The sequence below is a fragment of the Zootoca vivipara genome, chromosome 15 (genome assembly GCF_965207765.1).
Source record: "Zootoca vivipara chromosome 15, rZooViv2.hap1.1, whole genome shotgun sequence".
Taxonomy (NCBI): domain Eukaryota; kingdom Metazoa; phylum Chordata; class Lepidosauria; order Squamata; family Lacertidae; genus Zootoca; species Zootoca vivipara.
The window spans coordinates 6,627,186-6,648,397 of record NC_142598.1 but is presented as its reverse complement, the minus strand read 5'-3'; the positions used below and the strand labels follow the sequence as shown (position 1 = coordinate 6,648,397).

The following is a 21,212-nucleotide window of genomic DNA, read 5'->3' as shown; positions in this document are numbered from 1 at the left end:
TGTGCTAAGTCCCTACCTGTATTCATTGTATACATACGATTGTGTATTACCTGACCCGTCTACTGCAATTATTAAGTTTGCAGGTGACACCACCATAATGGGTTTAATAACAGGTGGAGACAAATCAGCATATAGAGGGGAGGTCCAATATCTACATGGTGCCTAGGGAACAACTTGCACCTTAATATCAGCAAGACAAAGGAGATGGTGTTGGACTTTCAGAGGAAGAGAGGAGAACTAGCCCAGCTGTACATCGGGGAGGGCTGTGTGGAGAGTGTCTCTTCCTTTAAATTCCTAGGAGTTTATCTCAGTAAAGACATTACAGTGGTGCCTCGCTTTATGAATGCCTCGCACAACGAAAAACTCGCTAGATGAACAAGTTTTGCGCTCCGCGAGGCATTCATAAGATGACAAAATTTTCTATAACCGCCGCTTCGTCTTACGAAGCGCGGCCATAGAAAGCAGCAAAGGAAGATCAGCTGTCAGCGAGGGAAGCTGACAGCTAATCTTCCTCTCCCGGGGGGGGGGGGATGGAGCCAAAACGCGGCGGCGCGGCGGCTGCCCCTGCCTGTCTTCCCCTTGGCTCGGGGAAGACAGGTGGGGGCAAGCAGCGGCCGCTGCGATTCGGCTCCGTCCCCCACCGCCGCCTCTAGCCCCGCACCCCAGACACGGAGCGCAACTTCGGACGTCTCCGAAGTTGCGCTCCGTGTTCGCGGAGGCTGGCAAGAGGCGGGGGCGGGGGGAAGGTCTTCCCCCGCCCCGCCTCTCACCCTGCACCCCAGACACGGAGCGCAACTTCGGAGACCTCCAAAGTTGCGCTCCGTGTCTGCGGAGGCTGGCGAGAGGTGGTGGCGGGGGAAGGTCTTCCCCCGCCGCCTCTTGCAGCGCACAGCTGGCACGGAGCGCAACTTTGGAGACCTCCAAAGTTGCGCTCAGTGTTGGGGGAGGCAGGCAAGGCGGTGGCTGGGAGAAGAGAGCTTCTCCCCCTGCCGCCTTGCACACAGCCAACATCGGACGGGGCTTCGGAGACCTTCTCCGAAGCCCCGTTGCATGCCGCTGCCAGTCCCCCTGAGCCTATAGGAACTCATTGATTAAGTTTCAATGCATTCCTATGGGAAACTGGGACTCACTAGACGAAAAATTCGTTACACGAATTGACCCGTGGAACGAATTAATTTCGTCTAGCGAGGCACCACTGTACTTGGAAAATCAATACACCCAGGTGGTTAAGAAAGCCCAACAGAGACTCCATTCCCTCAGAGTATAGCGAAAGAACGATGTCAATCAACATTTGATGATCTCCTAATGGTCCACAATAGAAAGTGTCCTTTCATACTGCATCACGGTGTGGTACGCTGGTTTGACATTAACGGATAGGAAATGCCTACAGAGGGTGGTGAATACAGCACAAGATATTATGGGCTGTCCCATGAATCTGCTGGAACACATCGTGGAAGAATGTTGCCTCAGGAGAGTGAGGAAAATTCTCAGGCATGATTCACACCCTGCCCGGCACTTTCTTGATCTCCTGCCCTCGGGCAGAATATACATAAGCATGATTAGTTGCACCAACAGGGTAAAGAACAGCTTCTATCTGTGGGCTGTTAGGCTGCTGAATGAAAAGATAACAACAGGGCAACTGACTTTCGGGTTTGGTGGGTGTGCGTCAGTAAAGGAGGGGAATTAAGATTAGGAGCTGAGTGGGGGGTGTTCATGTAACCTCACTGTTTACAAGTTGTACAAGTGACAATAAAGTTTCACATTTCAAATAGTGCAAATGGTGACACACATGGGCGTACCCAGGATCAAAATTAGGGGGTGGGGGCAAGCCATGGTCATCCAGGTTGTGACATTTCAGCACGGAAAAGGCAAATGAAACCAAAATTTTATTATATTATATATATATATATATATATAATAAATATATATAAATCCGTCAAATCCAAATCCAACACAATTCTCAGAGATTCTGATCAACCAAAAAACGCTGAATTGTGCTAGCGATTGTAGGGGCATCTTGAGATTTCAGCTCAACATAGCTTACGAATTCCTCTCTGATTTTTTCTTGACTCTCATCATAAAACCGCAATCCGATAGAAAGCTGTTCTTTTCCAGTGATATCTGCTGTTTCACCAGCCATTACAGCGTAAGCTTTTGCTTGTTTACAATCTTCGATAATTCTTTCTTTGACAACTTCACCACATAATCTTATAATCTCAAAATGGATTTTTGGTGAAGTTTTTTCGATATCTAAGTGACTCTTTAGCTTCTCATCACCACAGTCAATTCTCAAATTTAAAAGGTCAAAGAAAACCCCCTCATCTCCTTTCCTCTAAGCGGCAAATCATGAGTTCCACCAAATATGATGCAAGAAATAAATGATGACAATATTTGTTTTCTTTAATCGTCTTCTGGTGATCACTTTGCAACTGGACATCAACAGGAACATTTTCCAGGAACACTTTTGCAGCAGCTGTTGACGTTTTGTGGTAGTGACTGCCGTGTTTTCTGCAATCTTCATGTATATCTTTAAACTTCCTGTACGGCCTTACTATGAATGACCCCAAAACTCCTTTTACTGTACCAATAGCAGGAGGAAACAGAAGGCAGTGGATGCAAAGAGCACCTTTCAAAAGACTTGAGTAAACCAACCAAGGAGTATATTGATCTAACCAGGGGCGGTTAAATTTTCTTTTCAAATGGTTGGCATTGGAACCAAAATCATACTTTGGTGGTGGAACCCAAGGATTTGAAAGCAATTCCTTCTTTTTTTCTGGTGGCAACTTAAGTGTGTGATCAAGATAATGGCCAATGTCATTTTCATGGTAGCCACCATATTCTTCAATGGTTGTTGAGGTCTCAGTTCCAGGAGCAGGTGAAGAACTACTGGACCCTTGATCCATAACAGTATCTGATGGTTTGGTCCGTTTAGTTCCATCTTCACCACTGCTTTCACTACTGTCATCGTCCTTTTTCTGTTTGATAGGTTTTCCACCTGAAAATCATAGAAAATAACATAGTAAACAAACAGTTAACAATCATTCACCCAAAAAATTGAAATAAAATGATGTAATAACTTTAGCATTAGATTTGCCTGCAGACAAGTCAGACGACAAGTTAGACTCGGCTCCTTTGAATAATACACATAAGAGCGTAACATTGATTATAATAAACCTCTCTTATTATTACTTGTTGGTGAACATGTAATAAACGTTATTTTGGATTTGTATTTGGGAAATTTGAAAACTCCACTGGTGTCACTAAAGATCTAAGCAATACTATAAAATAACTTTCACTCATAAATAACTGAAATTCATGGAGATAGAAATGAAAATTTAAAAATTATTAACTAACTTTTTGGAACCAGTTTCTTATATCCATTTAGGCAGCAGCCACGCACGATGTCTTCTAAATGTAAATAACTGGAATAAATGTGAAGAATTGGCTGTTTCAAAGAAACACTTATAGTAAACATCAACAGTGAATGCTAACTAACGCCTCACATTCAACTAAAATACTGATGAACTAGCAGTGGGCAGCTCAGTACAGTGGCGCAGAACTCACTAGACCCCTCCATGGGCGTACCATTTTGCCTTAGGCAAAAGCAAACTGAACAGTACAGTCTGATAAACACCCTAAGGACTTAAGCAAAAGCAAAAACTTGTAAAAAAAAATGGTCTCAATTGAACCCCCCAGAACAATAAGAATTTGACGACTTCCAGGCAAATCAAGCACCAAAATTTCCTGCAACCATCAAATAAATCGCCACCCTTGTTGTTGTTTAGTCGTTTAGTCGTGTCCGACTCTTCGTGACCCCATGGACCATAGCATGCCAGGCACTCCTGTCTTGCACTGCCTCCCGCAGTTTGGTCAAACTCATGTTCGTAGCTTCGAGAACACTGTCCAACCATCTTGTCCTCTGACGTCCCCTTCTCCTAGTGCCCTCAATCTTTCCCAACATCAGGGTCTTTTCCAAGGATTCTTCTCTTCTCATGAGGTGGCCAAAGTATTGGAGCCTCAGCTTCACGATCTGTCCTTCCAGGGAGCACTCAGGGCTGATTTCCTTAAGATTGGATAGGTTTGATCTTCTTGCAGTCCATGGGACTCTCAAGAGTCTCCTCCAGCACCATAATTCAAAAGCATCAATTCTTCAGCGATCAGCCTTCTTTATGGTCCAGCTCTCACTTCCATACATCACTACTGGGAAAACCATAGCTTTAACTATACGGACCTTTGTCGGCAAGGTGATGTCTCTGCTTTTTAAGATGCTGTCTAGGTTTGTAATTGCTTTTCTCCCAAGAAGCAGGCGTCTTTTAATTTCGTGACTGCTGTCACCATCTGCAGTGATCAAGGAGCCCAAGAAGGTAAAATCTCTCACTGCCTCCATTTCTTCCCCTTCTATTTGCCAGGAGGTGATGGGACCAGTGGCCATGATCTTGGTTTTTTTGATGTTGAGCTTCAGACCATATTTTGTGCTCTCCTCTTTCACCCTCATTAAAAGGTTCTTTAATTCCTCCTCGCTTTCTGCCATCAAGGTTGTGTCATCTGCATATCTGAGGTTGTTGATAAATCGCCACCCTATTTGTTATATAATTGATAATATGAAATTCACAGCATGCTATAGTCTGCAGGAGAACAATATGAAAGTATTCTATAGGTGGCACTTTACCCCCCAAAAACTTGCAAAAATGTATGGAGGACCAAGTCCCCAATGCTGGCGTTGTAAAAAAGAAATTGGAACATATTACCACATGTGGTGGACCTGCCAGGAAATTAAAAGATATTGGAATAATATATATGAAGAAATAAAAAAACTATTTAAACAACCAATAAAAAAAAGGCCAGAAATATTCTTATTAAACATACTACCACCAGAAACTCCAAAAGAAACAAAATTCTTACTGCTGTATGCAAAGACTGCGGCCAGGGTACTAGTGGCAAGAAAGTGGAAGAGTGAGATCTTACCCACTGTATTGGAGTGGCAAACACTCGTGCTAGAATACGTACAATTGGCCAAACTTACTGACTCAGTAAGAGAATCATCAACACAAAAAGTATCCAAAGAGTGGAATGTCTACAAAAAATATCTAAAAGTGTATTATCCTAATAATTCCATATTGGCAGATATAGAATAACGTTTGTAATATAAAAATGAGATTAAGGAAAAATAGAGAAGAAAGGAAGAAAACTATAACGAAGACCCGTAGAAAGCAAAGAATCTGAAACTGTAACATTAGAAGGACGGGAAGTGTCTAAGAGGGAAGAAATAGGATGTAACATAAAGATGGTATACGGTTCACATTGCGAAGAAGAATTTATTTTGAATTATACATTTAGTTTTTTGTACTTATCTTTTTGTATGAGATACGATGAGAAGAAAATTTCCGTTGTATTTATATCATGCATATGTTATACTCTGTATTATTTTAAACAATAAAGTCTTATATTTATAAATATATATATATATTTGTTATATAATTATTACTTTACTTCAAATCAGGCACCAAACCCTGTCCACAAATGAACTGAAATAACAAGCCCCTACCACGGATATAAATTCAAATTGCTAACCAACTCAGATTAAATTACCTTAATCTACCAACAAATTAAAGATAATTCACCTCTGCTCACCAGTGCAATTTTTTTTGCCCCCTAGATTAGCATGAACCAAGCTCAGGTCTAAAGGGGGGGAAGGGGGTGACCAAATTCGGAAAAGAACACTACCGGGCCAAATCACGGGATAATTCCCAAGTTATTTATTTATTTATTTATATAAACTATTAACAGTATCAACTATTTATCTATCAACTTCAAATCCAGACTGGAAAACAGTTTATTTTAAATCCCCGTAGGCCACGTAGCTAAGTGGGGGGGGGGAGCCAGCTGTGGTCTCAGCCCTGGGTGAAGCCTCTAAAGGGGCACCACTGAGGCTCCCAACCTGCCAGGGGCTTTCTCCAACCACAGCCCCTCCTTGGGCTCCAGAGTCTAAAAATGTCCCTGATCACTGGAGGGATGATTAGCAGTAGTAGGAAAATGGGGAAAACAACCCCCCCCCCGGGTCTGTTTTTGGTATCAGAACATCACCTCCTGTTTCTTTTTGGACACAGAAGCACTTTGAGTACAGTACGTACTGTATTGCTTGCTTATTTGGAGTACAGTACTGTATTGCTTGCTTAGGGAGCCAGATGGCGCTGTGGGTTAAACCACAGAGTCTAGGGCTTGCTGATCAGAAGGTTGGCAGTTCGAATCCCTGCAATGGGGTGAGCTCCCGTTGCTCAGTCCCAGCTCATGCCCACCTAGCAGTTTGAAAGCACATCAAAGTGCAAGTAGATAAATAGGGACCGCTCCGGCGGGAAGGTAAACAGCGTTTCCGTGCGCTGCTCTGGTTCTCCAGAAGCAGCTTTGTCATGCTGGCCACATGACCCGGAAGCTGTCTGCGGACAAACGCCGGCTCCCTCGACCTATAGAGCGAGATGAGCGCGGCAACCCCAGAGTCGGACACGACTGGACCTGATGGTCAGGGCCCCCTTTACCTTTACCTCTAATATTTAAATCATTAAACAAAATGAACTCATTAAATGCAACACCAACTCAGGAAAGTGGCTCACACATGTTGCTGCACAGATATGTGAAGTAGGTTGTAGTCTTGATGTTTGTGTGTGTGTGTTTTGGGGTTGTGCAGAGAAAGAAAGTTGCTGGCTAGAAAACAGCACCAGAAAGGCCTTGGTTCAAATGTCTAGCTTTTGAGAGAGTTTTGCTGAATCAGACCCAACACTGTTTCCAATATTGTCTCTGGAAAGCCATATGCAGGTGATGCCCCCAGTATCTGCCCCTAGTAGATACACTGCAGTTGAACATGGAGGCTCTGTTTAGGTACGGCTACTAATAGCCCCATAGGGAGCCACCCTTCCACTACATTACCTCATTCTTCTTAAAGCATTTCCTGCTCAACCACAAACACTGAGGACCCTCAGTTAATGCCTCTGCTGCCTCAGTTTCCCAATCTGTAAAAGAAGGCATTAAGTCCTACCTTGACAGCATCCCCTCCTACCATGGAAGGGACAGGTCATTTGGCACTCTAGACGGGACTCCGGAAGACAACACTCTTTCCTCAGGGATGCTACCGCCAACCTCTCTCCACACCCCATCCCGCGACCCCGGCCCTTTTGTAGTCTTCCTAATGGTCCGCACCCTCCCCTTATGGCTGCCGGCTCCCTGGGCTTCCAGCTGTATCCAATTAAACGCCCTCCCCGGATCACTGCAAGCAATATCTGGTGGGGTCGGGAGAGCCGCGCTTCCCCGCTCCTTCTGGGCCGCTAAGCATGGAGGGCGAGCTTTTCGTGGACGGGCAGCTCCCGGATTTCTCCGTCCTGCAGGAGCTGCTCAGCCCGCCGTGCCTGGAATCCGAGGCAAGCAGCAGCTCCAGCGGGTCCGATCCGGCGGGCGCTGGGCCAGAAGCCGCCGCTCCCAGAGGATTCAGGTTAGCTCCTCTTGACACCTGCTCGTGAGAATGGGGCGAATCCAGATCAGTTTGACCCTAAAGGAGGGAGGATCCGAAGCGCCCCCTTCTTCTAGATCGGCCCCAGGGCACCGGTCCCTGACCGCAGGCAGGCGAATCCAATTTCACTTTAGGAGCCCATTGAGAACAAGCGAGGGCTGCAGCCTGCGGACGCCCATTTCAGAGCAAGCCCCTAAACTCCGTAGGGTTTACTTTCGAGTCAATGTCCGTAAGATCGGGTTGTGCGGGCTGATCTATGCGTATGTCTTGCATGGGTGTAGTCACAGGGGGACAGCTGGATCCTCAAAATCAAGTAAGTAAATAAAATTTATTAATTAACTGACCAGTTGTCGCAGATAACTCGGTTCTACTTCCACCCCCAACATAAAGCTTGCCTCCCTAAAATAAATCCTGGCTACGCTCATGCTGCTAGGGAATAAATCCCCTTTATGGGAAGATTAATTTCTCGATAAAACTGCTTAGGATCGGCCTGCGAGACCGATTCTTCGCGCGCTTCCTCGAAAGCAAGCCCCCACCTGGGCGCGCCAATCCTTACTCCTAAGTAGCAGCGCGTCCGGTGGACCGGCTTCCAAGTCAGCAAGCATTGGATCCGGCCTTCGGCGCAGCTCCACGTGCGTGCGTGCGGCCCGGGCAGCTCCTTAGCGCGCGCGCGCTGCCCCGGATCGCCAGCCCGCCAAGCGGCGCGAGCCTCCGCACGGGCCACCGCCATTGGCCGAGGATTCGGGTGTGGCAGGGGCGCCTGAGGGGAGAGGCAGCAGGAGGGCGCCTCCGGGGAGGTCAGTCAGGGGTGAGAGGACGGACGGAGGCGGCGACGAGCGCTGAGAGCTCCGCCTCGTCAGGGCTGGTGAGACAGAGGCGCCTGTCCTTGGCGCAGCCCCGGGGCGGAGCGGCGGCGGCGGGTCGCCCCAGTTGGGCGGGGCAGGGGGCCGCGGGCCTCCCCCTGGGCGTTCCGTCTTTCACAGGGGCCGCGCCAGCCCTCCAGGGCGTGGCCTCGCCTCGCCTCAAAACCCTTTGGAAAGGAGGGCGAGCCAACCGCTTCCACTGAAAGGATGAGTCCCTTCCCACCTGGAGGGAGAACCGGGACTGTTGGTTGGTCCCCCTTCTTCCCCAGGTAGTTGTGCTCCAAACTCAGCCGCCCAAATTGCTCGAGGAATCCTCCTCAAGAGTCGAATTCCCCTTCCCTCTCAGGACGGCCACCTGCTTTCTGCTGAAGTGATCCTGGGAGATATAAGGAGGCCCGTCAAGGGTCAGCTAGTCCTCCCACTAGGGCAGGGCCGGATTTAGGTTTGGTGAGGCCCTCAGCTACTGAAGGTAATGGGGCCCATTATATGTCCAGCTGTCCTTTGTCAACAAGAAATCGTCGCTGTTTTTTGTGTTGAATATATGGTAATTTATGGACCTAATACTGTAGCTGTCTGAAGGCTTTTGCACATAACAAATAGGAGCCTACGCAACACAAAACACTGCTGCTGTATGTAGGTTTCATTATATTTGTTTTTTATCTTATATTTTGGAAATGTACATCGGTTTTTTCCCTTTGATTTTCTGGGGGCCCCCAAACTATAGCTTGTTTAGCTTATACGTAAATCTAGTGCACCACCTATCCATGAGATCTGAGTGTCTGGACGCAGAGTTGCTCGCTCTTCTCATCTGTGCGGCAGCCCTTTCCAGGGCCGCTTCTCGTCCCGCCCCTTCAGCCGGTCTGGGAAGCGGGCATCTCCGGGCCCGGCTTTTTGAAGACCTTCATTTCTGTAACTCGGGAGTAAGAAAATCTCTCCACGGGATCTCTCTCCTTATGCCACACCCGCCCGCCTTCCGAGTCGGGATAACTTGGGGAAGCTCCTTGGTTTCAGGAAGGTGCTCATTGCAAGGAATTCCTGAACTTAAAAGCAACTGTTTGTAGTTAGTTTAAAGTCCCTGCTTCTACAAGCCCTCGGCGCACGAAGGCAGGTGGTGTGTGGGGATCTGGCCAAGGGGATCTAGAAGTATCTGACAGTTCGCAGGGAATGATCCGGTCTCGCTCTGAAAGTGTGTCAGCGCCCCTAACGAGGCTGGCCAACCCGGTCCCGCCCCGCCCCCGTGCTGTTTTTGGCTTTTCTCCTCGCCGCAACAGCCCTCGGGTTCCATCTACTGGCTATCATTGGGAACCGTTAAAGAGCCGCGGGTGCTAACTGTGCGAGCTTCGAGGACACCGCGACACTGGAGGGTTTGCTATTGCTGCAGGCAGCTCTCGAAAAAGCTGCGCTTGGTTTTGGCCACTAGTCCGTCCGTCCTGTCCCGGGGGGTTGAGGGCAGAGCGGAGGGATGCTTTTTACTGGGTTCGTTGCCTCGTGGCCGCAACCCACCCAGAGCCGTCCCGTGGGAACACTACCCGCGTGGATGGCGAAACGTGCTCACGATCTTGCCTTTCAAAGAGTTTGGGGAGGTGGGGACGCGATCGCCAAGCGCGAAAGCGGCTCGCTCGGACGCCGGGCGGCTCTTCCCGGCTGACGGGCTGCCCTCTGCTTCTCCCTCCTCCGCAGGTGCGAGACCCTCGGCGCCATGGCCTGCTGCCTCCAGCTCTCGGACCCCAACGCGCTCAGCTTCCTGCAGGAGACCGCCCAGCTTCTCTCCCCGCCGGAGCCCATTGGCAGAAAGCCAGACAGGCCCCCGAGGCCGGCGGACCGGGACGCGCGCCCGAGGCGCAGCGCCAGGGCGTCTCCAGGCGCCGCTTTGGATGCCCTGAGCCTCCTCAGCCTGCACTGCGTCAGCCTCGGCGCGAAGCCCACGGATCCGGTCGAGCGCGCAGAGGCCGATGCGGCTGCCCGGGAGAGAATCCCTGGCACCCTCGCCAAAGAGCTCCCAGCCCAACGCCTGCGCGCAGTCGGCGCGGAGGCGCAGCGCGAGACGGACGCCTTCCCTGCGGCCGAGTCGCCGCGGGCAGGGAGGCGAGTCTCCCGCAAGCAGCCCAGACCCCAGCGGAGCTGTGAGGCCAGGGACCCCGCCTTCCAGGGGGTCACGTTTCGGATGCAGCTGAGCTTCTGCAGAAAGAGCTCCGGGGGTTGTCGGCTCCTCATTCGCCCGCGATACAGCAGGTACAGCCCGCCAGCTTGGGAAAGAGCAGGTTGCGTTTCTCTTCTGCTTGGCTGCAAACGCAAAGCCGGCATGAGATGTTTCATGAGATGCTTTGCTTTTTCCGCCTCGTCTTTAACGCCCCCTTAGAGCCCTAAGAAGGCATAGATGTACCTCTTGTAGTCTGCTTCTATGGCCATTCAATGGGGCTTCCTCCGCAGCAAGTCTACAGGGCAGGCAGACGTCTTGTGGTGAGGAGGAGGCCTAACGCTTCGCCTGATGGGAGAGTATTTGCAGGATAGCCAGACCTAAATACAGGCAGCCTAATATGTTTGAAGTTAATGAGTGACCTCCAACTGCATTCATACTCGAGATCTAATGAAATCAATGAACTCCAGTCTTCTCTCAGTATGAATAACACTGGAGTCGAAAAAATGAAATTTTGTTAAATTAAAAAGCACCTAGTACAAGCATCCCCAAACTTTGGCCCTCCAGATGTTTTGGACTACAATTCCCATCTTCCCCGACCACTGGTCCTGTTAGCTAGGGATCATGGGAGTTGTAGGCCAAAACATCTGGAGGGCCACAGTTTGGGGATGCCTGACCTAGTATAACAGCACTTTTGTATTTATTTGTTAGATTTCTGAAAGGCAAGGACAGATTTGCCGGTCAGTTAACAACTGAGGTGAATCTTATTGGCACAGGATATGTTGACTTATCTTATTAGTGCTTGCATGGTGTAGTTTTATTTAGAAGTCTCTTTTTAACAAACAAAAAACAAAAAAACAGCATGGCGGGGATTGGTCAAATTGGATTGAAAGCATGGCATGGAAGGAGGAGGTGTTTTGCCCCTTTTATCCTGAGAATAAAAGTTCAGAGGAGCCAATTTCAACTAACAACTTATGTCTTCCTGATTGAAAATATATTGCCCCTTTCTTAGAACACTGGATAAAACAAATTCTGTTTAACATGCTGGAAGGGAGTGATTAATGCTGCTGTTTTTTCAACCACACCTGTGATGTAATTTTGACATGTTCATTTAACACACTATTATACATAGATGCCAAGTTTTCCCATTTCTCACGAGGAAGCCTATTCAGCATAAGGGAATTTCCCTTAAAAAAAGGGAGAACTTGGCAGCTATGTATTATACCACATTAAACAGCCATGGCTTCCCCACAAGGAATCTTGGGAACTGTAATTTGTTAAGGATGCTGAGAGTTGTTGGGACACCCACCCACCCCTCTTCTCTTCACAGAACTACAATTTCCAGAGTGGTTTAATAATCAATCCCTCTGCTCGGGGAACTGTAGCTCTGTGAGTGGAATATCCCTGAAGTGAGCTGCAGCCCAATATAGGAAAAGAGGTGGTAAGTGAACCCCTAGCTACTTTAAATGAATTCAGATCTCCAGGGACTGATGAGATGCACCCAAAGGTACTAAAGGAGCTTGCAGATGTAATCCCAGAGCCTCTGTCTATAACAGAGAATTCTTGGAGAACAGGTGAGGTCCCTGCAGGCTGGAGGTGGGCAAATGTTGTCCCCATCTTCAAAAAGGGGAGAAAAGAAGACCCTGGTAACAACTGACCGGTGAGCTTGACATCAATACCAGGAAATGTCCTAGAAAAATAATTCAGCAGTTAGTCTGTGAGCACTTAGAAAATGATGCTGTGATTACTAAGACCCAGCATGGGTTTCTCAAAAACAAATCATGCCAGACAAGTCTCGTTTTTCTTTCTTTTTGATATAACATACCGGTACATGATGGAACATACAAGGGAATGTTGTGGATGTAGTGCAGGCATCCCCAAACTGCGGCCCTCCAGATGTTTTGGCCTACAACTCCCATGATCCCTAGCTAACAGGACCAGTGGTCAGGGATGATGGGAATTGTAGTCCAAAACATCTGGAGGGCCGAAGTTTGGGGGTGCCTGATGTAGTGTATCTTGATTTCAGTAAGGCTCTTCACAAAGTCCCACATGATACTCTTGCAGAGAAGCTGGCAAAATGTGGGCTGAATGAGGTTACTATTGGGAGGATTTGTGGCTGGTTGACTGACTGAGCCCAAAGAGTACTCATTAATGGTTCCTCGTCATCATAGAAAAAGGGACAAGTGGGATGCCATATGGTTCTGTCCTGGGCGCATTGTTGTTCCAACATCTTTATAAACAACTTGGATGAAGGAATTGAGGGGATCCTCATCCAATTTGCAGATGACACCAAACTGGGAGGGGTAGCTAATACCACAGAAGACAGATTGGGGATTCAAAATAACACTAACAAATTGGAGAACTGGGCCAAAACTAACAAAATGAATTTCAGTTAGAACAAATGTAAGCTGGACAGAAGAACCAGCTGCACAAATACAAGATGGGGGACACCTGGCTTACCAAGTGTGAAAGGGATCTAGGGGTCTTAGTGGATTGAAAGTTTAGCATGAGTCAACAGTGTGATGCAGCAGCAAAAAAAGATAATGCTATTCTAGGCTGCATCAACAGAAGTATAGAGTTCAGGTCAAGGGAAGTAATAGAGCCACTCTATTCTGCCTTGGTCAGACCACACCTGGAATACTGTGTCCAATTCTGGGTACCTCGATGTAAGAAGGATGTGGGTTAAACAACAGAGCCTAGGGCTTGCTGATCAGAAGGTCGGTGGTTCGAATCCCTGCGACGGGGTGAGCTCCCGTTGCTCGGTCCCAGCTCCTGCCAATCTAGCAGTTCGAAAGCACATCAAAGTGCAAGTAGATAAATAGGTACCGCTCCAAGCGGGAAGGTAAACTGTGTTTCCGTGTGCTGCTCTGGTTCGCCAGAAGTGGCTTTGTCATGCTGGCCGCATGACCTGGAAGCTGTACGCCAGCTCCCTCGGCCAATAATGCGAGATGAGCACTGCAATCCCAGAATCGGTCACAACTGGACCTAATGGTCAGGGGTCCCTTTACCTTTACCTTTTATTGACTAGCTGAAATGTGTGCAGAGGAAAGCAATCAAGATGATCAAGGGACTGGGAAGAGATCTGATAGCTATCTTCAACTACATCTTAAGGGCTGTCACATGGAAGATGGAACAAGCTTGTGTTCTCCTGCTCTGTAGGGTAGGACCTTTACCAATGGCTACAAGTTACAAGAAAGGAGATTCCAAATCAACATCAGGAAGAACTTTCTGACAGTAAGAGCTGTTTGACAGTGGACTAGACTCCTTCATTGGAGGTTTTAAGCAGAGGTTGGGTGGCGTTGAGATTTAGTTAAGATTTGTCCATTACAGGGGGTAGGACTAAATTACCCTTGGGGTCCCTTCCAAGACTATGATTCTGTGATTCTATGGGAAGCATAGCTAATGCCACAGAATACAGAATCAGGATTCAGTGTGTTCGTAACAGATTGGAGAACTGGGCCCAAACTAACAAAATGAAATTCAACAGGGACAAATGTCAGGTTCTACACATAGGCAGGAAGAACCAGCTGCACAAATATAAGCTGAGGGACACCTGGCTTGCTAGTAGTACATGTGAAAAGGATCTAGGGGTCTTTGTAGACCACAAACTGAACGTGAATCAACAGTGTGATGCAGCAGCAAAAAAAAAAAGCTCATGCTATTCTGCACCAACAAAGGTCTAGTTTCCCAGTCAAAGGAAGTAATAGTACCACTCTATTCTGCCTTGGTCAGACCACACCTGGAATATTGTATCAAGTTCTGGGCACCTCAATTTAAGAAGGATATTGACAGGCTGGAACATGTGCAGATGAGGGCGATCAAGATGATCAAGGGTCTGGAAACCAAGCCTTATGAGGAAGAGTTGAGAGAGCCATCTTCAAACAACTGAAGGAGTGTCTGTCACGTGAAAGATGGAGTAAGCTTGTGTTTTGCTTTGGAGGGTAGGACCTGGACTAATGGATTCAATGGAAGGACTAAACATCAGGAAGAACTTTCTGTTTGGCAGTGGAATGGGATCCCTCAGAAAGTTTTGGACTCTCCTTCCTTGGAGGCTTTTGAGCACTGGTTGGATGGCCATCTGTCATGGATGCTTTAGTTGATATTACTTCATTGCAGGGCATTGGTCTAGATGACCCTTGGAGTTCCTTCCAAGTCCACAATATATGATTCTATGAATAGGGGTACTCCAATAACTCTCAGCATCCTTTACAATTTTCTGGATTTTTTGGGAGAAAAGAGGCAGTGTGGTATCATGGTTTGAGTTGGGCTAGGACCTGGATTACCTCACAGGGTTGTTGTGAAGATAAAATGAGGAGGAGGGAATGCATGTACGTACACCACCTTGAGCTTCTTGGAGGAAAGGTGAGGTGCAAATGTAATATACAGTATATATATATGCCATGATTATTTAAAGTGGTGTAATAGTGCGTGCCGTAGGTGGCACTGTGGGAGGGACACGGGTGGCGCTGTGGGTTAAACCACAGAGCCTAGGGCTTGCCGATCAGAAGGTTGGTGGTTCGAATCCCTGAGATGGGGTGAGCTCCCTTTGTTCCGTCCCAGCTCCTGCCAACCTAGCAGTTCGAAAGCACGTCAAAGTGCAAGTAGATAAATAGGTACCGCGGGAAGGTAAACGGTTTTTCCATGTGCTGCTCTGGTTCGCCAGAAGCGGCTTTGTCATGACCACATGACCTGGAAGCTGTACGCTGGCTCCCTCGGCCAATAACACGAGATTAGCGCTGCAACCCCAGAGTCGGTCAAGACTGGACCTAATGGTTAGGGGTCCCTTTACCTTTAATAGTGCTTTAAATGTATGGGGCAGAGGGGCCTTAACTCTGAAATATTTTCAGTCGGAGAAGGTAAATATAATTGTAGCTCCATTTCTGGGATGAGTTACATATAACTCTAGAAGCATATAACTCTAGAGGCTTTAAATACCCGGGCCTGATTTTACTACTCCACGGGCTTTCACATTCATTAATGTTTTCTTTTTAAACATGTGTTGTATGGTATAATTCTAGTAAACCTCGCTTATTTTGCTTCTGTCTGTAATGGAAGTGGATTAAGTGGCAAATGATGATTCTAGGAGATGTCATAGGTTTCTAATCCCTCACTCAGCAATAGATTATTGATGTTTAGGTCTCCTTGAATGCATGACACAACTCTCAGCCTCAATTCCCCAGTCATCAAAATGGGAATAAGGTGGCCTGTTTTGCAATGATTGAAGACAGTGAGATGAGAAAAATGGTTATTGGTTCTCTTGAGTCTCGGGAATCACTGCAGAGTGCAAAACTAAGTCAATTAGTTTAGAAATTAGGTTTCTGAAGCAGATCTAAAATAATATACATCTAATCTGTGTTCAGTGGAAAACTTGGGAAAAGAAGCCGAACCCCTTTAGCAAGAGAAGAATGCAAAGCTGCCAGTTCCAAGGAGGAAGAAGGATGTCCCTCTACCCACAGTATGTCAATAATTTAGGCAATAATTACTTGTAGTATCAGCTGGCAGTACTTGGGATACTAAGGACTAAAAAAAAGCACTTGTTGTGATAATTTTTTCTCCAGGAGAAGTACAGAGCGGGGAGGGTCTTGTTCCACTTGCCAAGCATGTGGTTTTTCTGTAGCAAACCAATGCACAGTTGTTGTTTCACCTTTTGGTAAAGCTAGTTTTTTTAAATACAAAAAACAAAAAAACAAGGGAGGGGGAGAGAATGAGAGGAAGTAAATGGATGCCTACTCTATTTCAATGTTTTCATTTATTTTTTTAGAAAACCATCCATCCCAGAGTCACTTCATGCCTTTAGTGGTTGCTGTAATAAACCCACAAGTTTGAAAGGGGGGGGTTATTTCTCTAAATACTCAGTATGCCTTAATGGTGGGTTGTGATGAACTAAGTGTAGCCATAAACAGGACATGGGTTTGCTGATCAGAAGGTTTGCAGTTCGAATCCCCGCAATGGGGTGAGCTCCCAGCTCCTGCCAACCTAGCAGTTCGAAAGCACTTCAAGTGCAAGTAGATAAATAGGTACCGCTCCAGTGGGAAGGTAAATGGCATTTCTGTGCACTGCTCTGGTTCACCAGAAGCGGCTTAGTCATGCTGGCCACGTGACACGGAAAAACTATGCGGACAAACGCCAGCTCCCTCGGTCTATAGAGCGAGATGAGCGCCGTGACCCCAGAGTCGTCCGCTACTGGACGTAATGGTCAGTGGTCCCTTTACCTTTAAGTGTAGCCATGTGCAACTTTCCTAAACACTTTAAGGGCTTACTGTAGGAAAGGCAAGTGAAGCTTGGCTGCTGTATCATCTGAGCCAGTTCTGACCTGTTAGTCTGATCACAACTCAGCTGATCAGAGTAACTTTTATTCACACTTTGATATGCTGCTCTGGAATCTTTTGATGAAGTGCAGTTAAGAAATATTCCAAATAAGGTATGTCAGGCTCTTTGAAATTAATACTATATGCAAGAGGGAGGTGCTTTGATCATCTGATAAACATTAAGTATTGTTTATAATGAGATATGTATTAATCCATTAAGTACCACCCAGGGTTGTGGCTTATAAACTGCTATTTGACCCACTTGCCCTTTGTCTTTAAGGGGATAAGTGCTGTGCGTCTTGCAAGACCAGGAAAACACCACTATGGAGAGATGCTGAAGATGGGACCCCCCTCTGTAATGCTTGTGGCATTAGGTACCTTATGACTGCTGAAATGGCATGGCATATTTCTTGTTGGTTTCCTTAAAAGTTATGCCCAGCATATCTTCTGGCAGTGCAAAAAGTTTAAAGGAAGGGTGTATTCGAGATAATACACAACAGCACTGACTACAACTTGCCGTGCAGCCTGAAAACGGCTCTTCTCTGTTCTCTGAAGCCTATGGTGAGATCAACAAACAGATTTAGAAGCCATTGCAGCTCTCCTAGCAACAGCTAGAATTTGCATCGCTAAATACAGTGGTACCTCGCAAGACGAATGCCATGCAAGACGAATTTTTCACAAGACGAATGCGTCTTGCGATCTGATGGTGACTCGTAAGACGAATTCGTTTTGTGAAAAATTCGTCTTGCGAATCGCGGTATCCCATAGGAATGCATTGAAATTTAATCAATGCGTTCCTATGGGCAAAAAAAAAAAAAAGAAATTTCAATGCATTCCTATGGGAAACTGTGAATTCGCAAGATGAATTTTTCGCAAAACGAATTGACTCACGGAACGAATTAAATTCGTTTTGCGAGGCACCACTATACAGGAAGTCTGAAGCAATTCATGAGTTAAAAGATGGGCTGGAGCAGACACAGCAAGTGTTAACATGCATTCAAAGAGCATGCTAAATCACATAAGCCAGAAACCAACATGAGTGCTGTTCATAAGTTTGTAGAATGCAGGAGTATCTACCCTTACAGCTTATCCTCAGTGATCTGACTCCTAGATACTCTTTCTTATTCTTCCCCTTTAAACACCCCTCATTTGTGGCAACTGCTAATATTATTTTAATATTTCAATAGGCTAAGATACCTGTGTAACAATGTCTAACAAACTCTGCCGTTCTTCTCTCCATTTATTTTTGATTTTTTACTATATAGGCACCCCCGCCCCCCCAAAAAAGCGATGATGAGACAAAAGTGATGATCTGAACCGCATGACAATATGAAAGCATTTATCTGAGCTTTTTTCAAACATGAAAAAAAGTTATACCCAACTTTACACCACAAAGCAGCTTATAAAAATTAAAAAGCTACAATGGTCAAAATTTTATGCATTGAAGAGTAACACATAAGAACAGTATGTATTGCCAGGGCCTCCTACAATAAAACAAATTAACCTGTTTGTTCAAGGCTTGTTCATCTAAAAGGGTCTAACAGTTACCACTGTGCAGAAACAAGCTGTAACAAATTATCTACTTAATTGTGGCATACTACAGTATATAACAGGCCACAGCACTTGAGGCCATTGCAGTCTCTGGCCCAGTGCTCTAATTGACCCATATCATATTCCACCATCACCTCTCTTTCCTATTTCCTGGCATCTGGGATCCTTAGCCTGATGTTTCACCTGACACCCCTCTGAAAAATGATGCATCTCCACTTTCATGCCATTTGGAATTAACTGGGAGATTAAGTTGGGGTGGGAAGGTTACTACAAACAGACCTAAATGAATGGAATGACCTGCCACATGACTTAATCAACTCTGTTTTTGACCTTCAGGTACAAAAAGTACAGAATCCGGTGTTTCCAGTGCTGGAATATTCCAAAGCATGGTGGAAATCCCTTTTCTCATTGTTCCAGTTGTGGACGCAGGCTTCATTTAGTTGCTGCCCAGGAGAAATCTAGGAAAAGGTAAAGGGGGTGATTAAGGGGCAGCGGCGGGAGAAGCAGCTTCTAAAACACACCAGCCCTACATTAGCCCTTCACCGGTAGGAAAAAAACCTAAGGGCTCTCTTTTCTTTCCATTTCTAGATGTGGAAGCTTTCTAAGGGTTTGCAGTTAGCTGGATATCAAAACAGCTCTTGGTTAATCTGGCCGACTCGTCTGAAGGGTCTGGCTGAACAGCCTGGTAGATTGGTCATTAGGAGGTTCAGTGGATGAAGGGCTCTTCTTTGTTTGTCTTTGTTTGTCTGTATGCTGCTTTTGTTTTTGAAGTCAGTGCTATGCCTTATGTTGGGTGTTTGTTTGGAGTGTGTGGGAGGAGGCAGGAAAGAAGGGGATGTTTTTGGCAAGGAAAAAAGTGTTTGCTTCCATTAACTTTCATAAGCAATTGGGGCTACTATATGTTGGAACAGAATGCGATGTTCCCATTGAGGATGGACATATTGAAATTGCAATTTCAGGCAGTGACTCCCACCCAGCCTTTTAGCACTTGGGGTTGCTGCCTTCTTGTTAATAGTTCTTGTAGTGATGGACTGGAAAGTACAAAGAAACATTTCCACAAACTGTAAACTTTGGGAACAGCAGTCCTTGAGCAGTTGTGGTGGGGGAGGGAGTTTGTTTAAAAGACATGAAATGCAGCTCTTTCATGAATTCCTGATGGTTTTCTATTGCACTAAATACAGCAAGTGTAAATATATAATATTTATGATACAAAATATTTATATACTTGATTCAAGTATTTGTTGGGGATGCTGATGAATATCCATTGTTAGTACAACATGCAGCATTTCTGAGTGTGTCTCAAAAAGTGTGTCCAACCAGGATTGTGCCATGTGGCACTTTTCTTTTCAAAGTGGTATTTATTTTTGTAAATAGTCTTTATATTTGAAGTATTTGTTTTCTGTATTCTCCCTTACATAGCACAGCCAAAAGAAAATGAACATAAAAAATGTTGTGAAATTGAAAGCAATTACTCTGATTTTCCTGTAATTTTTCACTTAATATCCCAAGTTCAAGAGTACTGAACTTCTTGATGGTTATTTTGCTGGTTATAAGCTTCTGCAATAAATATTATTTATTGTAACTGAGTGTGGGAAATTCTTTTAATTCCTACCGGTATTTTTTGAGTCAAACTTGGAATAAAGCATTGAATGGGCAGGGAGGCAGGAAAAGTAGCCTGAGACATACACAACTGAATTCAGGTGTGGTTAGGCAATTACTGTACTACTTTGTAGTCCTTATTATAACAGTAGAGGAAGCCTGCAAAATAGGAGCTCATGATGTGCTTGGGATTCTGATGGTGGCTAGCTGTTTTCTAAGCAGAGACCTGGGCCTCTAGTACAGGGGTAGGCAACCTAAGACCCATGGGCCACAGGCGGCCCATGGGGGTCGTTTAACCAGCCCCCCAAACCGAGCTGCCCGTTTGGCGAGTTCCCATGTGCTGCGCTAAACTGGCGCAGCACGGTGCGGGGACTCGCTTCTGCAGTGCCGGAAGTCACGTCTGCGCATGCTCAGACGCCGGAAATCATGTCTGCACAGATGCCGACGCCAGAAATCGTCGTCGCGCGCACGATCCGGCCCACGGAGGGATATCCGCTTGAGTGAACCGGTCCAGGTGATGTAAATCTTGTCAATCACTGCTCTAGTAAAATGGTATGAAATTCCACAAGAGACCTCGGAAAATGATCTGGACCCAACAAGCCCTACAGGGGCAAACCCCTGAAACTGATCCATGCTACTCCCCCCCCCAAGTGCCCCAAAGGTCTAACTGAATCGGATAACCAATCTGCCTCTGACAACAGAGCCATCATTAATTCCCTTCTATTTCCACCTCCCTACCCCAGGACAGAAAGCCAGATCCAGTATGTGTCCTGCCAGATGCATTTTGGCCTGATGTAGTTTGATAGAGGACCACAGTTGTCATAGCAGACATAAGAAACAAGCTGCCACAGACAAGACTTACTTGGTGTGTATGTACAAGTTACCCAACCAAAAGCCTTTTAAGGTCTTCAGTGCCACATATGAGGCAACCTTCATTAGGTCAGGCAGGAAATTTTCTAGCCAGTGGGGTGTCCAGTACACCAACAAAATCCCAATGCCAGGTACAAAGACTTGAAAATAGAAGAATGCTGGACCAGGTATCTGATCAATAAGTCAGCCAGACTTCCTTCTCAATAGATATGCTCCAATAATAGCAACTGTTACAGTATGTGTTGAACTCACATGTGTGTCTACCACTCACATTATACTTACTTACTTGCTTGCTTGCTTACTTATTTATGCATTTTCCATAATTTGATACATCCACTTTACAATTATCATAATTTATCCTATATTCTTCGACTTCCCCGCACATC

General features: G+C 46.2%; 1 protein-coding gene and 1 long non-coding RNA gene across 2 annotated transcripts; one reads left to right on the top strand and one right to left on the bottom strand.

Annotated features, from left to right (window-relative positions):
• Positions 1-1,872: 1,872 nt before the first annotated feature.
• LOC148683352 (uncharacterized) lies at positions 1,873-8,357 on the bottom strand. The gene is made up of 3 exons (XR_015947188.1): positions 8,035-8,357; positions 6,922-7,004; positions 1,873-2,995 (listed from the first exon to the last, which is right to left on the bottom strand). It is a non-coding gene; the product is annotated as an uncharacterized LOC148683352 (long non-coding RNA).
• ZGLP1 (zinc finger GATA like protein 1) lies at positions 7,323-19,933 on the top strand. The gene is made up of 6 exons (XM_035097468.3): positions 7,323-7,480; positions 10,042-10,593; positions 15,859-15,953; positions 17,087-17,180; positions 18,694-18,825; positions 18,946-19,933. Exons 1-6 carry the CDS (start codon positions 7,323-7,325, stop codon positions 18,974-18,976), a joined length of 1,062 nt encoding a protein of 353 aa, XP_034953359.2. The 3' UTR covers positions 18,977-19,933.
• Positions 19,934-21,212: the final 1,279 nt, after the last annotated feature.